Source organism: Microtus oregoni, unplaced genomic scaffold, assembly GCF_018167655.1.
Source record: "Microtus oregoni isolate MIOR12 unplaced genomic scaffold, Mior012 000033F_ref0000390, whole genome shotgun sequence".
Taxonomy (NCBI): domain Eukaryota; kingdom Metazoa; phylum Chordata; class Mammalia; order Rodentia; family Cricetidae; genus Microtus; species Microtus oregoni.
The window spans coordinates 6,925,156-6,939,511 of NW_024543092.1; the positions used below are offsets into that span (position 1 = coordinate 6,925,156).

Genomic DNA, 14,356 nt, shown 5'->3' on the forward strand with positions numbered 1-14,356 from the left:
TTATCTGCGGGTTAGGTATGTCTTTGTGTCATGGATGTGGAATCCAGCATGCAGAGGTAAATGCTGGTGCTTGAGCTCCAGACCTGGCCCTGTTACCATTACGTGTCGTTACATGCTGCGTATGGTAGATGTGAAGACTTAGAAATCCCACACATGTGAAGAAAGTAGGATTCCACCATGAAAAAGAAATATTCCAACCTTAATGTAAACGTTTTTCTTTAAAACTAAAGCATTGTAAATGAGGGGCTGGAGATCCCGATGAGCATGCTCTTTAGAGAGCACAGGTTTGGTTCCCATCATCCACATCAGGAAGCTCACACTGCCTGTCACTCCAGCTCCAGGGAATATGGCATTCTATTCTGGCCTCCTCAGGGACCTGCACTCATGCGTACTTTCCCACAGATACGCCTTTCATTGAATGTATAAACGAAGAGATTTTTAAAAAGCACGTAGATGATTTTTGAATGATTTGCCTGCCACATATTAAATAACTTCATACAAACAAATATCAAGTTAAGGCAAATATAAAGAAATATACCCATATTGTGATATATGAAAAGATATATAGGTGCAGCTTTTAAAGTATAGGTCTAGGTTCCAGACACTAGATCAATCATTTAGTTTTATCATGACCAATATGGGGAGTGAGGATAGGTGTCCCATGTTGTGGTTCTGGGAACATAAGTATTAAAAAGGCAAGCCGCAGCCCTCGCAGCTGTGCTAGGAAACATTAAGGCCTATAGGAAAATTTTTGAGTGACTCTTTTCCCAGTTGTTGAGTGGTTTGTAGCTAGTCCAATTCTTGATGCATCCTTGAAAGGGCAGTATGTTATGTACCGCAGCTATCTGAAGCCATAAAACTTTCTGGGGAGCATTTGTTGAGAAGCCTTATTAGGACTAAGGTAGAAACTGCACAGAAGTTTAGAGAAAACTTTATGGCAACTGTCCATAGGAAACAAAATAAGAACCAGGAGGAGGTTAAGGAGTCATGTGGATCATGCTCATTTTTATTGTAGTTTAATCTTCAGCAAACTATGTTTGAGCTTAATCACATTAAAAATTCCACATAGAATTCTTCCATTACGTGCTATATAAATTTTTAGATGATAATGTCACTGAATAACTGGATGATACAGCAGAAAAGGTAGTGTCCACTCTAACATCTGTGATCCATGGTATTGTTTCTGTTTCCAGGGAACCTTTCATTATTTTGTCGGGGGGCTTGTCATATGACACTGTGGGAAGAAGGCCTTGCTTAACAGTGATGCACGGAAAAAGCACAGCTGTGCTGGAAATGGACTATTCAATTGTTGACTTTCTCACCCTCTGTGAAACACCATACCCAAACGGTAAGAGTCACTCTTCATAAATATTAATATTCAAAAAAGACATATGCTGTCTTAAGTAGTTTCCACATACTAATGTCCTAATGCTTTAAGGGAAGATTTCCTTCTGTCATAACATGGCCGATTTTATTTCATCTCTTTTTTTTCAATATACTTTATCTCGTCTGTATTGTACATTAATATTAAATACCTTCCTAAAGTAGACACTGCCCCTATTAAGTATTTTCAATTTTGTGGCACAGTAGTGCATCCTATTAGCTATATTTCTCCAGAGAAATGGAGACGATATAGGTTTGTGTGTGTATATGAAGGACTTGGTTGGGGGTGAATAACAGTCTAAAAATTCCAGAGTGAGTTCAAGTCATGGTTCGGGAACCTTGGGGAGGAATTGTGGGTTTAAACCTCACCCAGAAGTATGTCTTTGAAGGAAAGCTGCCTTTTCCTTTAAGGCCTTCACCTGATAGGTTTAGGCCAGCCAGCCCAGCCATTCAGAGAAAACACTTTCTTCAGTTTACCAGATCAAATGTTAGTCATTTCTAAAAGTTTCCTTCATGACGGTCAGCATCTAGACTAGTACTGGTCAGCATCTAGACTAGTACTGGTCAGCATCTAGACTAGTACTGGTCAGCATCTAGACTAGCACCGAAGCATAGACAAGTTAACGCAGAGAATGAACTCAAATGTGTATCTTTTCATTTCATTTGGATCTCTGAAGTTTAAAGATGTAATGAATACATTTTATAGTGACTAAGGGACACATATTAACATTTGAAAAAGATAACAGAGCTCTATCAGTTTATCTGAGAGTCCATAATGGAATTAGTCAGGATTAAATTGTGGTTTTGATGTCTTTGCCACATTCCTGAAATAAGTAATGTCACAGAAGTTTCTTTGATGTTCTTGTTTTACTCATATGTGCAAGAATTTTGAATGGATTATTTTGTAAATGTATCTCATCCAAGAAATATAAATTGTATGAACTATCCTGGGCTCATCAGAATGCTAAACACTCGGAAATTGGAATAAGGAAAAGAAGCCAGAAATGCCCATTATCTGTGACTGCCCTCTTATGTCTGTAAAGCAACCAACTGGTCATTCATTACTCTCATATTTTAGATTTTCAAGAACCGTATGCTGTGGTTGTTCTTCTGGAAAAGGATTTAGTACTGATAGACCTTGCACAAAATGGGTAAGAACACTGGGTGAGCAATTCTATTACTATGTGTGTGTGTCGGGGGGATTAAAACCTATAGGATCTTTTAGCATGTCATTAGCTATTACTTTCCTTTGAAAACTTCATATTTACATACATGATCTCTTTTCAGTGCTCCAGATCCACATTTCTATAATCTTAAATTTATTTATTATAATGAATCTAATAGATTTTTGTTTCTTATTTTCCTTTTATTGAAAATAGATGTTACCCCCTGTGTTAATATATCCTGATTACAGTTTCTCCTCCCTCTGCTCTCACTTTCTCCCCTCTTCATCTCCCATCCAGATCCTCTCCCTTTCTGTCTCTAATTAAAAAATAAAAGATCTTTTAATTTAAGGGAAATAATAAATATAATAAGATAAAACAAAATCTAACAACACATTGTAATTGTACAAAACAAACAGAAGGATAAGAACCCAAGAGAAGGCAGAAGAAAGTGACCCACTTCCTCACATACTCACGAATCCCATATAGAACACTAACTGAAAGCTGTAGTTTATTCACACAAGACCTGAAGGGTAAAAAGAGAGAAAATATACAAATAAAATATAAATAAAATAAGTTAAAATTAATAGACACAAACAATAGAATAGAACAAAGACCAAAAAAGAAAACCTCAACACGTCATTATGAGACAGATATACTGATGAGCTTGTTTTTTGAGGCCATCGAGTCATTTGCAGGTATTCATAACTGGTGATGGCTTCTGTGTTAGTGGTGGACGCCTGTGTCCATTTCCCTTGCAGCTCTGGGACCTCATGTGGTGTAGAGCTGCGCAAGCCTTATGTGCCTGCCCCTCCCCCTCCGTGTGTGCATTAGTCATGTTGGTTTAGAGAGCCTGTTTCCTTAGTGTCCTGCATTCCCTCGGGCTCTTTAACACTTTCTGCCTCTTCTTCCCTTGGGTTCCCTGAGACATGAGGGGAGGAACTTGGTGGAGACAACCCATTGAGGGCTAGGTGAGGTCTCTCATTTTCTGCATAGTGTCTGCCTGTGGGTCTCTGTGTTTCTTCCCACCTGCTGCAGGAGGAAGCTTCTCTGATGATGGCTAAGCAAGACACTCTTCTATGAATACATAAGAATGTCACTAAGAATAATTTTATTGCTACTTTTTTATAGACTAGCATTATTTGATTTTACACTAGGTCCTTGGGCTATGTGGTCTCAATACCGAGTATGAGTTCCACTTTGTGCAGTGTGGTCCTTCAGTTCAATTAGATGCTGATTGGTTATTCCCAACCCATTTGCCACCACTGCCCTTGTGTGGTTCACAGGCAAGACCGATTGTAGACCAGAGGGTTTTGTGGCTGGTTGCTGTTTATGGTTTCCCTTTGGTAGCCTGCAGAGTACCTTCCCATACCAAAGGCTTTAGCACAGAGAGGTGAGGGCTCTGTGTAGGCACCAGTTCAGCTTCTCCATGGGTCAATGACCCTGCGACGGGAAGGGTGATGCTTAACTCAAAGTTTCTAGAATTTCTTACATTTCAGCTTCATGCTAAAGCCATACACAACAAGCCTGTCCAAAATGGGCCATCTCAGTGTCTCTCTGATGAACTCTTTAGCCTTGTTCCCTCCGTTCAGTCTGTTGCGATGGGTGCAGGTCCCTGTCAGCTTAGCTGTGACTTACGCCATGATCCTTATTACTCTAAGTTAAACCTTTGTTTGCTATTCTTGTTTTACCTTCTCTGCCTGCTGATATAAAAAGACCGTGGTGGTGTTTCTCACCTGCTCTCTTCCTGTCTCCCCATAGTGGCCTTAATTTATGGGATAACACCTTATATATTTTTGAGACAGAGTTTCTCTGTGTAACTTTGGAGCCTGTCCTGGAACTCGCTCTGCAGACCAGGCTGGCCTTGACTCACTGACATTCACCTGCCTCCCTAGTAGTGGGATTGAAGGTGTGTGTGTACCACCACTGACTGGCCAGCTGCTTGATTTTTTTTCTTTATTTTTAAAAAATTTTTTATTTAAATTTTTTTTTTATTTTACATACCAACTATAGTTCCCCTTCCTTCCCCTCCTCCCACTGCTGTCCCCCACCTTCCTCTAACACAACCCCTCATCCACTCCTCAGAAAGGATAAGGCCTCCCATGGGGGGTCTACAAAGTCTAGCATATCAAGTTGACACAAGACCAAAATCCTTCCCCCTGTATCTAGGCTGAGTAAGGTATCTCTTCTTAGGGAATGAACTCCAAAAAGCCAGGTCATGCACCAGGGATAAATCCTGGTCCCACTGCCAATGGCCCCACAGACTGCCCAAGCAACAGAACTGTCACCCACATTCAGAGGGCTTAATTAGGTCCTAGGCAGGATCCCCAGTTGTCAGTGCAGAGTCAGTGAGCACTGCTAGCTCAGGTCAGCTGTCTCTGTGTGTTTCCCCATCATGTTCTTCACCCTTTGTTCATATAATCCCTCCTCCCTCTCTTTGACTGGATTCGGCCCAATGCTTAGCTGTGGATCTCTGCATTTGCTTCCATCAGTTACTGGATGAAGATTCTATGATGACAATTAGGGTGGTCATCAATATGATTACAGGGGAAGGCCAGTTCAGTCACCCTCTCTATTATTGCTTGGAGTCTTAGCTGGGGTCATCCTTGTGGATTGCTGGGAGTTTCTCTAGCAACAGGTTTCTCCCTAACCCTATAGTGGCTCCCTCTATCAAGAGATCTCTTTTCCTTGCTCTCCCTCTGTTCCTCCCCCAACTCAACTGCCTCCGCAGTACCCTTTACTCCCATCCCCCACCCAGTGTGCTCAATTTAATCAGGAAATGTTACCTATTTCCCCTCCTAGAGACATCCATGCATTTCTCTCTTAGTGTCCTTCTTGTTACCTACCTACTCAGGGGTTATGGTTTGTAGCCTGGTTATCTTTTTCTTTACATCTAAAATCCACTTATGAATGAGTACATACCATATTTGTCTTTCTGGGTCTGGGGTACCTAACTCAGGATGGATTTGCCTGAAAATTTCTTGATGTCATTGTTTTTTACTGCTGTGTAGTACTCCATTGTATAAATGTACAGTATTTTCTTTATTCATTCTTCAGGTGAAGGGTATCTAGGTTGTTTCCAGGTTCTGGCTATTATGAATAATGCAACAGCTTGATGGTTAACATACCTTATGTTTCATATCTTCCCCTACACAGTTTCTGGCAGCTGGGACTCTTTGCTTGTTTCACTGTGGTTAGAATCCACACAATTTTCACCATATGCGTTATGACTTTCCTAAATTACAGACATGCCTGTCTGATCTGTAAATCCCTAGACTCCATCTCAGTTCTTTGTAACAGCTTCTAATATTTGCTATATTCATACACTGTGATATACAGTGATATTCTCTGAGCTATGAATGGAACTACTATATTACTTATTTTCTCCTGAAAAGTAATCATTGAGCATAGCTTCCTTGGAGTTTGCATCCATCATTCACAGTCACCCCTGGGCCAAGGGGATTTTGCCCCCCCCCCCCGGAACTATTTGACTGTTTCTGGATAGACATTTTATTGGGTGGCATGCTACTGGCATCTAGTGGATAAAAGACAAATATACTTCAAACATCCACAGTGCTTGGGACGTCTTCCCAAGTAGAGGCTTCTGTAGATGTGGACAGTACCAAGGCTGGAAATCTAATGTGTGGGTGTGGTGCTGTTTACCTGGTGATTTTTTAAGACAATGCTGACTGCATTTCACAGTAGTTATCTGTTACTTATAGCAATATTTTTTAAGTTTTATTTGTTTTAAAAAATAACAGACCATTTGAAAAATAATTCTATATGACAGTTCTAGAAAAATGTTATTAATGTACTTTTCTTCATTTTCATCTATTAGGTAAGTTGTTTTAATAGCAGAATTTGTTGCATATGCTCTGTACTGCGATATTAAGTCAAGAAAAATATTAACTCAAATCACATGGGATAAGATGCTTTATGTTTGCAGAACTGTCAGTTAAATATGTAACATACTAGGTCCTTAGAGCTAACAGAAAGGTTTATGATGAAGAAATAAAAAGCTATTTTTTATCACTGCTCTTTTTGTCTGTCTATCATCTTTTGTTTAGGGGTAAATGTGGAGGTAATTGGGCTCATTTTATAGTTTATAAAGGTTTTTTTCCCTGAACTATCACTTATTTAGTATTATTAGAAGTAATATTAATAAATCTAATATATATTACTACTCATTTTTTACTTTTTAATTATGTCAGCTAGTGCCTAGGTTTTTTTCCAGATATTTTAAAGAAACTAATGACATTCTAAGCGACATTGCTGTGCTTTTAGTTTTAGACACATTACTATGTGTCTAGACAGAATTTTACTCTAACTTCATGACTGAAGCATTTTTTTTGCTTATCTTGATAAATTAATTACATAACCAGAAAACAAGGGAACCTCATGGCCAACTTTAGTGTTCCTGGCTTCATATCTTAAAAACTATGAAAAGTAGAGTTATAATTTAGACTTTTACTGAACTAAAATGTGTTAGCTTTTTGGCAGTGTCTCAAGCTGCCTGAGAGAAAACTCTTCAGAGAGAAAGTCTTTATTTCTCCATCAGTGTTTGAGAGGGTTTGGCCGCTTGCTGTGGGCTCACATTGGTGCTGGCAGCAATTTACCATTGCAGGAAGGAAGGCCTAAGCAGAGTTGTTAGGCTCACAAGCTCCCCGCCACCAGAGAGCAGGGGACCTGTATTGACCCTAACCCATCAGAGTGAGTCTTCCACCTTTAATTAGCCCTCTCTGGAGATGGCCTCGATAGACCCAGAGACATGCTCTGCGGTTACTCTCTCTCAGTTCAGCGACTTACATTCATGTTTAAAACAAAACAGCTTTCTGGGTCTGATATTGGAAGAGGTATCACATTGATGGAGAAGAAAGAGAATTGAAATTGATGTGAGGTGTGCGGCAGAAGGTGAGGAATTTGATCTGTGATGTCTGTTGTTTTAAGCTGTTTGAGTCCTGCCTCAGCTACTGCCTAGCTGACACATTAAGCCTTTTTTTTTTTTCAGGAAAATGTACCATAGTTGGGTGTAAGAAGCAATAAGACAAATACATATGTAGCATGCATTTTTGTGTGTAGTAGTGATATATAGGTATAACCATTGTTTTTCTGTTTATTGGTGATAAAAGATCATCTTCTGTAATAAAACTCTTAAATGTTTTTTCATACTTACATAAAGTAAATCAGTATAATCTTAGTAGAATGTGTAGTAATGTCTTCATGGTTGTGTTACATTGTCACAGATTACAATGTGTAATGGTTTTCTTTTTCCTATTCCTATTGTTAAAGATACCCCATATTTGAGAATCCCTACCCTTTGAGCATACACGAGTCCCCTGTTACATGTTGTGAATATTTTGCTGATTGTCCTGTGGACCTCATTCCTGCACTTTATTCTGTTGGAGCTAGACAGAAACGTCAAGGCTACAGCAAAAAGGTACCAAATCTGAGTTCACTGTTTAATGTAACATAGTATTATTTTAAATTTCTCACCTTGAGGTATTGGGAACACTGTTAGCTTTTTGGGATATTATTTTTAGGAGTAAATTATGTGTACTATGTTCATACCTATATAATATTCCTATACATTGTATGCTACATATCTACTATCTAGAATATATATTTTGAAGACAATTTCCAATGTTTTTTTTTTATAGGAATGGCCCATCAATGGAGGTAATTGGGGCTTGGGTGCTCAAAGTTACCCAGAAATAATTATTACAGGGTAAGTGAAAGTATATTTTTGCCAATTAAGTAACTAATTGCTAATATGCTTCTTAGGACAGTTTGAATTTTAACTCATTTGGTAAGTAAAGCTTCCCTCAGTGTTACAGTATAATGAAAAGCAAGTTACTGGTGAGATGAGCTACTCCCAGCGGTTCCTACTTTCACTCGTCCTTGTGAATGAGTGTGCTGACAAGTAACAATGTAACTGCTTTTTTGTGTCGGTTTTTTCCTTTTTCATCACATTCTCCTCTCCTTTCTTGGTCCTAGGCATGCTGATGGGTCAGTTAAGTTCTGGGATGCTTCTGCAAGTAAGTGCTTTGAATATTTAACTGTTGGTCATGTTTCATTGCCTTTGCCCTTATACATATTGATTTCAATAATTGTACAAACAGCATTAGACTTGAAAGTACTAGATTATCAGCTCAATATAGAATTATCAAATATGTGAGTTCAGAATTTTGAAGAATCCAGATATGTTAATGTTATTAGTAAGCCAAATAATAATTCTCAACAGTGTTCCAATCTCTTCAACTATCATCAGAACGCCTCTTTAAAAGTCAAAAATAGACATGAAAATATATTTCAAATTAGATAATGCTTCTATCCAGTTCTAAACTACTATCACAAGAGATTATATTGTCTTATGAACAGACCTTGTGATTAGATAGTAATAAAGAGGGAAGAGACACCTTTAGAGATTGGAGACCATTTATAGCAAGCATTTATGGAAATCACCTAACTCAGGAGAGCTGGTGCTTTATAGGAATGTTTGATAATACTGGTGTCTTTTGGGAGAAAGTTTATATAGAGAATGTCATTTCAGGGAATAAATACATTTTCCATATTTTACAGTAAAGATTTTGCTCCAGTTTCCTTTTGAAGTTTTTCTTCAGGCTATCTAAATCCTTTGTAATGGTGGAAATGTCTGAATATATAGTATGCTGGAAAATAGATAGAGAAATGAAAATATGATTTAGGTAAATATAGGCTTTTTTCATAACATGATAATTAGCTGTTATATTTGGTTTTTAAAGATTTGACAGATTTTTTTCATATTATATTTTGGTTATATTCTTTACCCTCCCTCAGCTCTGCCCAGATCCTTCCTGCCTCCCCATGCATCTAAAACTTCATGCCGCCTCTCCAAAAATTTTAGAAAGTAATAAAATCATAACAAAAAAATTCCAAAACAAAAAGCACCCCCACGCGCGCACGCACACACGCACACACACAATGGAGTCATTTTATATTGGCCAAATATTCCTGGGCCTACCCTGGAGCATGGTTTATGTCACTACTGGAGAATACTGCTTTTCTCTTTCCCAGCATGTAACAGTTGGGAATAACTTTTGGTGAGGGTTGGATTTTGTGTCTGCTTTCCTTCTCCACGCTGGGACTTTGTCTGGTTTGAACCTGTGCAGCAATTATGTTTGCTGTCATAGTCTCCGTGAGTTCATGTGTGCATTAGCACCTTAAGCCTTGAGAGGAAAGATTTGAGACAGCCCTCACCTCTAGGGCTAAGTGCTAAAGTCTTTCACTCAACACATCGTCCAATTGTGGGTCTCTTTGTTAATCACCATCTAATGCAGGAAGAAGCGTCTCTGATCAGAGATGGGCACAGCGCTGGCATATGGGTGAAACAGCGTGTCATTCTGAGTCACCTTCTTCCTGTGTCACCTCACCAGTAGAGCAGTAGTATCTCCTTCCCTGGGCCCGTGTCCTAGCCAGTCTCGGGTTCTTGACCAGTTTAGCAGTGTTGGGTATGGGCTCTATGTCATCAAGTAGGCTTAAATCCAATTAAAAAAAAAAAAGTGGTTGATTCCTTTCCAGCTCTTTGTGCCACTATTGCACCAGTGTGCTTTGCAGGCAGTCGCTGTAGGTCACAGAGTTTATAGCTCGGTGATAGTTTCTTTTCCTTGGAAATTCTTCTCCTCCCATCCTTGCCCCTTCATAACTGCCTGCCTTCTATGGGAGTTGAGTTTTGTGCTGGATAATAGATATGGATCTATTTTCATTCTTCTACGTGTAACTATGTACTTTGACCAGCACCATTTGTTGAAGTTGCTGTCTTTTCTCCAGTGTACAACTTTGACTTCTTTGTAAAGTATCTGTAGGTGTGCGGACTTATATCTTAATCTTTTATTTTATTTCTTGTCAACATGTCTGCTTTTTATGGCAATACCATGCTGTTTTTATTACTATAGCTCCACTATACAGTGTGAAATCAATGGTGGTGGTACCTAGGAGTTCTCTTATTATTCCAAATTATTTTAATCCAGGTAGTGGCCATCTATGTTTTGAGTTCCAGCTTTCCAGAAGCAGAGGCATGTACACCTCTGTAGACCAGCTTGGTTTTGAGTTCCAGAACAGCTAGGACTGTATAGACAGACCCTGTTTGAAAAAACAAACAACAACAATAACAACCAACAAAATAGAATTATTTTAGTTATCCTGAGCATTTTATGTTTCTACATAAAATGTAGAAATTTTCTTGTTTTTGGTTTTTGAGGTTTTTGTCTGTTTATTTATTTATTCCAAATACTGTGAAGAATTCTGAGAATTTTGATGGGAATTACATTGAATCTAGATAGCTTTTGGTATGATAGCCATTTTCACAATATTAATCTTCCTGACCCATGAGCATGGGAGGTCTTTCCATATTCTGATATTGTCTTCAACTTTATTCTTCAGTATCTTACACTTTCTATTATTCAAGTCTTTCACTTGTTTGGTTAGAGCTATTCCAAGTTTTTTTTTGTTTTGTTTTGGGTGTTTTCTGTTTGCTTGTTTTGAGGTGATTGTGAAAGATACTGTTTCCCTGATTTCTTCACTGTCTGTCATTTGTGTATAGGACAGCTGTGTGTGTGTGTGTGTGTGTGTGTGTGTGTGTGAATTTTGTATCCTGATACTTTGTTGAAGTATTTATAGAAGTTTCCTGGTGGGGTTTTTAGGGTCTGTTGTGTATAAAACAATATGTCTGAAAATAAAGATGCCTTTACTTTCCCTTTCCTGTGCACATCTCTTTATGCTCTCCTTCAGGTGTCTTACTGTGATCAAGACTTCGAGGATTATATTGAATAGCTATGAAAAGAATATCCTTGTCTTGTTTCTGATTTTAGCGGAATTGCTTTGAGTTTTTCTACATTTAGAATGATGTTGGCTATAGGCTTGCTGTACATTGACTTTATTGTGCTGAGGTTTGTTCCATTATTCTGAGTCTCTCCAGGACTTTTATCATGAAAGGTTTGGTCAAAAAACTTATCTCCATCTAATAAAATGATTGTGCAGTTTTGTCTTCTAGTCTTGTTTATGTGGTGGATTACTTGTTAATCTAGTTGAGCCATTGCTGCATCTCTGGAATGAAGCCAGTTTGTTCATGGTGGATAATCATTTTTTGATGTGTTCTTGTATTCAGCTTCGAAATATTTTATTGACATTTTTTGAATATATGTTTGAAAGGAGTGTTGGTCTTTTTTTCTGTTGTCGGGTCTTTATATGGTTTTGGTATGAGAGTAATAATGGCTTTGTAAAACAAACGGGGAAGTATTTCTTCAGTTTCTATCTAGTGGAATAATCTGAGTAGTAATGGCATTAGCTCCTCTTTGAAGGTCATTAGAATACTGAACTGAACCATCTGTGCCCAGGCTTTTTTTGGTTGAGAATCTTTTAATACTGCTTCAGTTTCTCTATGGATTATGAATCTGTATAAATCATTTATTTCATTTTAATTTTAGTGGATCATATGTATCTAGAAATTCATCAATTCTTTAAGGTATTTTAGGTTGATGGAGAAGAGATTTTTAACTTATGTCCTTAAAATTCTCTCTTAAATTTCCTCAGTAATTCCTCCATTTTGACATCTAATTTTATTAATTTGGATCTTCTCTCTGTGTCTTTTTTTTTATTTGGCTAGAAGTTTGTTGATATTCTCAAATATCCAAATCTTTGTTTCCTTGATTCTTTGTATTGGGTTTGTTTGTTTCTTGTTCATTGATTTCTTCCCTTGTTTGATAATTTATTTCTTGTCATTTGAGTACTATTTCTTCTTGTTTTTCTTAGAACTTTCAAGTGTGTCATAAATAAGATATTAATATGCAGTTTCTGCCGGCTGTTGGTGTGGCGCTTAGCTCTGTCTTAGTGTTATGTACATCCTTCTTAGAACCAGTGTCATTGCTCCCATGAGCTTGGTGTGTGCTGTGTTCTTACATTCATTCAGTTATAAAATGTTTGTAATTTCCTACTTGATTTCTTTCTTTACCCAGTTTTCATTCAGTAATAAAGTGTTCAATTTCCATGACTTTGTTTACTCCCTGCCGCTTTTTTTGTTGTTACTGTGCAGCTGTGATCCACGGTGTTCAAGGAGGATGCAAGTGCTATTTCAGCTTTCCTGTTTCTCTTAAGACTTCTTTGTATCCTAACATGTGCTCAGTTTTGGAGAAATGTCCATGGGCTGCTGAGAAGAAAGTAGATTCTTTAGGGCTTGAATGAAATATTCTGAAGGTGTCTGTTAAGTCCAGTTGATTTCTGACAACAGTTAGCTCCAGCGTTTCCCTACTTAATTTTTGACCCGTTCGTTGGCAAGAGTAGGATGTTGAAGTCGTTTGCTATCTCTTTATGGGGGTCACCATGTGATTGTTATCTACAGTGGTGCTTCTGAACTTGCCTGTGGTGTATAAGTGTTTAGACTTGCAATAGCTCTTAGTGAAGTTTTCCTTTAACGCATATGTAGTGTCCTTCCCTAGCTCATTTGAAGCACATTTCCTCGGAATGCCTTTTCTGTCCTTCTACCCTGAGTAGATTTCTGTCCTTGATGGTGAGGTATATCTCTAGAATGCATCAAAAAGATGGATCATGTTTCTAATCCAGTCTGCTAGTCAGTGTCTTTTTATTAGGAATCGAGATCACTAATAAGTACGTTCCTGATACTTTGTTGTGGTGGTCTCAGTGTTTTTTGCCCCACTTTTGATGAATTACTCTAGGACAGTTTATTCCTTGTGTCCTCTTTAGACTGACGTTGTTTTTGTAGTGCTTGTGTAGTGCTGGATTGATGATCAGCAGTTCCTTAAACTGCTTTTATCGTGAGGTTTTTTTTCATCAGTTGTGATTGGTAGTTTGGGTGGGTATGGTAGTCTAGTCTGGCATCTGTAGTCTTTCAGAGCTTATACAAAATCTTTCTAGACCTTTCTGATTTTCAGTCTTCCTTGAGAGTCAGGAGTTATTTCCATGTGCGTGCCTTTATGTTACTTGCTTTTTTTCCCTTAAAAAATTTAATATTCTTTCTTTGTTCTATACATTTATTATTTTGTTATTATGTGTTATGGAGAATTTCTTTTCTGGCACTGCCTATCTTGTATTCAATATGTTTCTTTAACTTGATAGGCATCTCTTTCTTTAGACTGGGTAACTTTGCTTCTCTGAATTTGTTAAATAATACTTTCTGAGTCTTTGACCTGGATATCTTCTCCCTTCATTATCCCAGTAATTTGTAGATTGGGTCTTTGCACAGTGTCCCAGATTACCTGGATGGTCTGTTCATGATTTTTTTTTTAATTTAACTGACCTACCCAGTTCTACGTTGTCTTCAAGACTTGAAATTCTCTTATTTCATGTCTTCTAAGCTATAGGTGAGATTTTTGTTTGACTTCCTGAGTTTGATTCTAGTTTGCGTCTCCTTTAGTTTTCCTATTTCTTTATTAAATTCTACTTTCATTTCTTGAACTATTTCCATCGTCTCATCAATTGTCTGTTTATATGTTCAGCCTTCATTGGGGCATTCATCCCATTCCTTTTTAATGTGCTTGATCATTTTCATGACTGTTATTTTTAAGTCTTTGTGTTGTGATTTAGCTAAGTTAGTTTTCTGGGTTCTTGTTACAGTAGGTTTGCTGCCTTGTGAAGGAGGCAGGTTCCCATGGTTGCTATCATTATCATGGTTCTCCATCCTTGGGATTTTGCACTGGAATCTAAGTATCTATTGTTATGATGGTTAGAGTATTTCTTATAGATATCTGCTCTTATCTTTGCTGGGTGCTTATTCCGGTCTTTGCTTGCTGTTTCCCAGTCTGAGTTCTAGCCGACTGTGG

General features: G+C 38.0%; 1 protein-coding gene across 5 annotated transcripts in view; it reads left to right on the forward strand.

Annotated features, from left to right (window-relative positions):
* Stxbp5 (syntaxin binding protein 5) overlaps positions 1 to 14,356 on the forward strand; it is a 137,576-nt gene that overhangs the window by 75,685 nt on the left and 47,535 nt on the right. For all 5 annotated transcript variants that reach the window (XM_041680450.1, XM_041680449.1, XM_041680451.1 and 2 more), the window contains exons 10-14: positions 1,194 to 1,348; positions 2,462 to 2,534; positions 7,836 to 7,983; positions 8,204 to 8,271; positions 8,541 to 8,581. In XM_041680450.1, coding sequence (XP_041536384.1) covers positions 1,194 to 1,348; positions 2,462 to 2,534; positions 7,836 to 7,983; positions 8,204 to 8,271; positions 8,541 to 8,581 — 485 coding nt within the window. The remainder of the gene's footprint in view (positions 1 to 1,193; positions 1,349 to 2,461; positions 2,535 to 7,835; positions 7,984 to 8,203; positions 8,272 to 8,540; positions 8,582 to 14,356) is intronic.